We start from the raw sequence: 4,889 nt of genomic DNA, 5'->3' as shown, positions 1-4,889 counted from the left end.
ATGGCATCTGACACGGCTGAAACAATCGTCAGCGTCCTCGCGACCATCGCCACGGCCTGTATCTTTCTGAGTATGGTACCTGGTATTTGGGCTGCTCATAAGAAGAAAAGTATGGTGGGCATCAACTACTATCCACTCGCAATGATGTATGCCCAGTCCGCTCGTTGGGTTATCTACTCTTGGGCTGATGACTCCTTCTTCCCCGTGGGAGCCGTCAACTGCCTCGGTGTGCTGCTCGGTGCCCTCTTCTCGGGCGTCTGTATCTTCCACGAGACAAATTCCAGGGTACGCTACATCGCCTTTTTCCTTTTCGTCTTCGCCATCACGGTCGCTTTGGTCGTGTACCGATGCCAGAGCTCTCAAGACGACGACTATATCGCCAAAGTGCTAGGCTATTGTGCAGATGTCCTCGCCACTATCATGTTTGGATCACCGCTGTTGCAGCTTGGAGAGGTCGTTAACCCCTCCGTCACTAAGGCTTGATAAGGAAGCATGTGACATTTTCCACATGCTTGATAATCAAGCATGTGGGGATCGTCATAGAATGGGCGTTTAGTCCGTTTAGTCCCCAATGCACAGGGCTTGGGGTCCTAACTGTAAAGAGAAAGTTCCTTGGAGATACGCTGTCGTAAAGACAGTGCTTCAAACGAGAAGCCTCTGAGCCATCCATTCATTCTCCAAAACGAAACGCGGGACCAAGATGCCTCCCCGCCGCGTCACGCGCGCTGAAGTGGAGGCGTTCCTGCGTCGTCTCGACGGGAAGGAAGGCGCAGAACGCGCCCGGCTGCTTGAAGAGCACCGCGCGTATGTCGACGGTACGCGTGACCGCGATGCTGACTTTGGTGACGACGTTGCGGGTGAACCGCTTGTTTCAGCTCCCACGTCAGCAACGACAGGAATGCGGCCTAAGATGACAGTGGCCTCACGCAAGCCTCCTGCTCCAGCTACGTACCAGAAGAAGGGCGCACTAGTGGGGTACTACAATTTGCTGGCAAGAGCGCCGCGATTGAAAGGGAAGGCGCCAGTCGCAGCATTGCATGCAGAAGAGCTTGCTACCGATGCTGCTTCTGCTGATGAGGATGGGAGTGACAGCGGAGACAAAGATTACGTGGAAACAGGAGAAGACCAAGGAAATGACGACGTCGAGTTTGACATGGCGACAGCGCCAGAGATCACAACACCGAAGAAGGCGGCGAAGAAGAAAAGACCGGCAAAGGCGCCTGGCAAGGCCAAAGCAAAAGGTAAGCGTAAGCGTGCACCATCGAAGAGATCAAGAGCTGACAAATCTGCGCGTACAACGAGCCCACACGTTGCTGCTGGTGACGAAGCCGTCAGGTGAGGAGATTATGCGTTTTGCGTACGATGTGTATCTCACACTTCATGATTGTAGTTGTTTGTAGCGATGCGTCTGTTGGTGGGGATTTGGACTATAGCGAAACGTCGCCATCTCCGCCATGTGCAACAGACACAACGCAGGCAAATCGTGGAGCCATGTCGACATCGGAAGGTGCTTCCTCTGCGCAACAGACTTCACCGCTAACGCCACCTCGGTCTTCGGCTGCCAGGTACGCTGTCACATGATGGATATCAAGCATGTGCGAGATTTATTTTGACAACATGCTGTATATTATTGTTGGTTTTGCAAGGTCACTGGATATGGCTAGTGTTATTCCCACAACCCCGCCTCCTCTCTATTCCCGTCAAGATTCTTGTCACGATGATGACATCTATGATGGTGGTGCATTGGATTCGGATTACGATGATTCAGACACTGGGTCAGCAGAATGGTACGAGGACATGGACAATCTTGAAGATGTTGTGGATGCCGAGATTCCAAGCGAGAGCGACACGGAGACGAGTGATGAACTGTCACTAGATGCGCCTCCAACTGGCGATTCACCGAGCTCTACACCTGCAGTTGGCGCAGCTTCTACAACAAACCGTCGCGGGGGACAGCGGCCTCCACGAAGTAAGGAGGAGGCCGAACGCTGGAAGGGCATCATTGACAATTGGCGCATCGTAGAAGAGTCTGATATATCTAATATAATAGATACAAAGCTCGCTACAACTTCTTGAGAGGAACATCTATTCTGTGGGGACCATTCAAACTAACCGGTTTCATCGCTCAGTTGCAAGCCCAGCTACTACAAGTGGGGTCAGCCGAATTTGCAAACACGGTAAGTAAGGTGCTTATTCTGCTTGCTTTTCTCCTTGCTAACTATTACTGTATGTGGCCACAGATGTACTCACCTCGACCAGTTACACCCCTGCATGGCGACGCTCCACCGTCCACCCACCAGCTTAAAATGGACGACGAGTGGGTGGAGGTGAATGGAATTCGAAAGCGACGTCAACGGCAGTGCAAGGTATGTACTATACGGAAAACAAGCAGTACACAGCGGCAGGTGACGCGATTCTACTGTCCTGGCTGCTGTAAAGGCTCAAAACGGTACGTTGCTATGCTCTATGTTTCTTACTACTCCTATTTAACACGTATAATGCAGTGTCTACTTGTGTGACAAGGTGCGCCAAGGACATTACCCCAGTAACAACCAGACTTGCTTCTCCATTTGGCACCAACTTTGGCGCAATGGAAGCGAGCGCCCACAGCCGCGGCACGGCCGCGGTATCCAGCTGAGGGCCCCACCAAAAAAGCGGGTGGAAGAACAAGAGGGTCGTGAAGAGGAGGGGGGCGGTGGGGACGAGGAGGAGGCCGCAGGCCTCGGCAATGAGGGAAGTGATGGTGGTGAACATTCTGATTGTGATCAGAACGAGACAACGGAAACTGGTGGTGACGACAGACAGCAGCAAGAGTAGGAAACAGTGAAACAGCGTAGGTAATAGCCCAAATGACTTGCTTTTAGCAAACAGATGCGATACACAAATTTGCTTTCGTAGCCGTTCTGCACGTGACTCCGTCAAAAACGATTCATTCCCAATAAAAGAGCCATTTGCACATGCATGATGTCGCGTATGGGCTTTACGGATTTTACTCACCCTGCTCGATATAAAGCATGTGGGGTCATAATACGTACGATTGCAGGATCTTGTACAAATATACAGACACCGATCTTTTTTTTCTATACAAATTTTACGTTAATACTTTTTTCACATGCTTGATATCAAGCATGTGAAAAATAGTCTGTGCATTCAAGATTTGCTCTCGTAACGGAGGGGTTAAGACGAGAAACTCCGAGGTCATTGCAGCGCCCATGGCTATCTCCGGCGCCATCAACGGTGTCTTCTGGTCAATTTACGGAATAATGGTGACGGATTACTATGTCATCGTGCCAAACGTCATCAGCGGGTGTTTGTGCTTCGTACAAGTGTTTTTGATCGTCATTTTTCCACGTAAGAGCGAAGACGACAAATCGCTCAAGTTCTTGGAGAGCCGATCCGTTAGCGAAGTGTAGAAAAGCAGATAACCAGATAGCTAATACGTATGCGATTTCCCATTTAGTTTCTCGCTCTATTTTATTAAGGCCAGCTAGAATGCAATGTAGTATCAATTTACGGTAGGAGCTGCTGATGCATGAGTACTTGCTCGCAGTCACAGCTCACCCGAAACTTCTACCGCTGTACTTCTAAGTAGTATTTTCATGTGCGTGCGTTTTACTTTTTTTTAAGGTTCTCGCTTCGTTCGCGTTGGATTCGCCGTGCTAAGCGTGCGACTTGGGAGACATTGTACCTCAACCAGCAGACATAGTTTAGCAAGAAACAAAGATGGAATGGTGTTTTGACAAATTATAGTGATGCAAAAAAATGGCCGGAACTGTATTACAATTAAAAGGAGAGATTGCCTGAAAGCCTAAAAGCTAGATATTGCAATACTCAACTGGGTAGAACCGGCACTACTCGACTGCAGCACCGATCTACCGGAGTCGTTGCAACCCTCTTTTATTATCCTCCCTGTACACTGCAGCTACTGCAACATACTTCCATCCATCAACCATAATAGCGAGAAGCTCGTCCATAATCAGGAACGAGCGCATCCGATATATTTTCAGCAGGACGACCGAGGCTACCAAAAGCGCCGCAGCTCCGACGATCGGCTTAGTTTAAGATTTTTCATCTTTAAAAATGACTAATCGGAAATATTGGAAGAAATTGGAGGATGAAGCTAATCCGAAATCGCGCGTGTTACTATTATTTCAGGAACATTTCTTATTTGCGCTACCAGCCCAAAACATATAGTTTATGACTTATTTTTGTGATCTTTTCCTTGGATCTAACTAACCGACCACGGTCAGACAAACGAACATAAACCGCCGAATAAGCGAGCCTGAAAACCTTTCCAGGACCGTGGTTCTAAGGCTAAATTGACTCACTTGCGATTAACTTAAATTAAGCGAGAGGCAGGTTCATTTTCTCGATCTATGATTCGCTAAAAAACGGTCTGATTCGACCTTTATGAGAGTGATTTCATTAAACGTATCCTACCACGAAGCGCAACCACGAAGCACTTCCTTACTTAGACGAGTACGCTCGAGCTTGAACATGCATTCTTGCCTCATCTTCCATCCAGAGTGACCAAGCGTCAACTATCGGAGCTATCGATACGGCGACGGAGGCCACTGTTGGTGTCTTGGTCACTGGTACTACAATACCGATAGGACAGTGCTGGCGGCTGGTAATGCTCATTTTTCTTTAAAAAAAATTTTAAACAACGCTTTGTCACAACCCTTTTCGATTAGTGAAAAATATCCACTTGAACGAATCAAACGGAATTTTATTTGTAGCAATCGAAATTGAAGTTGAAGTTGACGTGCTTGGTGGTTACTATACTGCCACTTCGATGTAATCATTCCCCTACAGCTCGCACGATACCTATGTTGCAGCTATTATAGTGTTATGCTTTCCGGCTATGTTAAAATTCTCGGTGGACTGAA

General features: G+C 48.4%; 1 protein-coding gene across 1 annotated transcript; it reads left to right on the top strand.

Moving 5' to 3' along the window:
* Positions 1 to 391, top strand: PITG_04982 (uncharacterized protein; the record flags this gene model as incomplete). The annotated part of the gene is made up of 2 exons (XM_002905623.1): positions 1 to 312; positions 386 to 391. The coding sequence occupies 2 exons, from the start codon at positions 1 to 3 to the stop codon at positions 389 to 391; spliced, it is 318 nt and encodes a 105-aa protein (XP_002905669.1).
* Between the last annotated feature and the right edge of the window lie 4,498 nt (positions 392 to 4,889).

This window comes from Phytophthora infestans, genomic scaffold (genome assembly GCF_000142945.1).
Source record: "Phytophthora infestans T30-4 supercont1.6 genomic scaffold, whole genome shotgun sequence".
NCBI lineage: Eukaryota > Oomycota > Peronosporomycetes > Peronosporales > Peronosporaceae > Phytophthora > Phytophthora infestans.
Note: the sequence above shows the minus strand (reverse complement) of the source record. Positions and strands in the feature narration are given on the sequence as shown.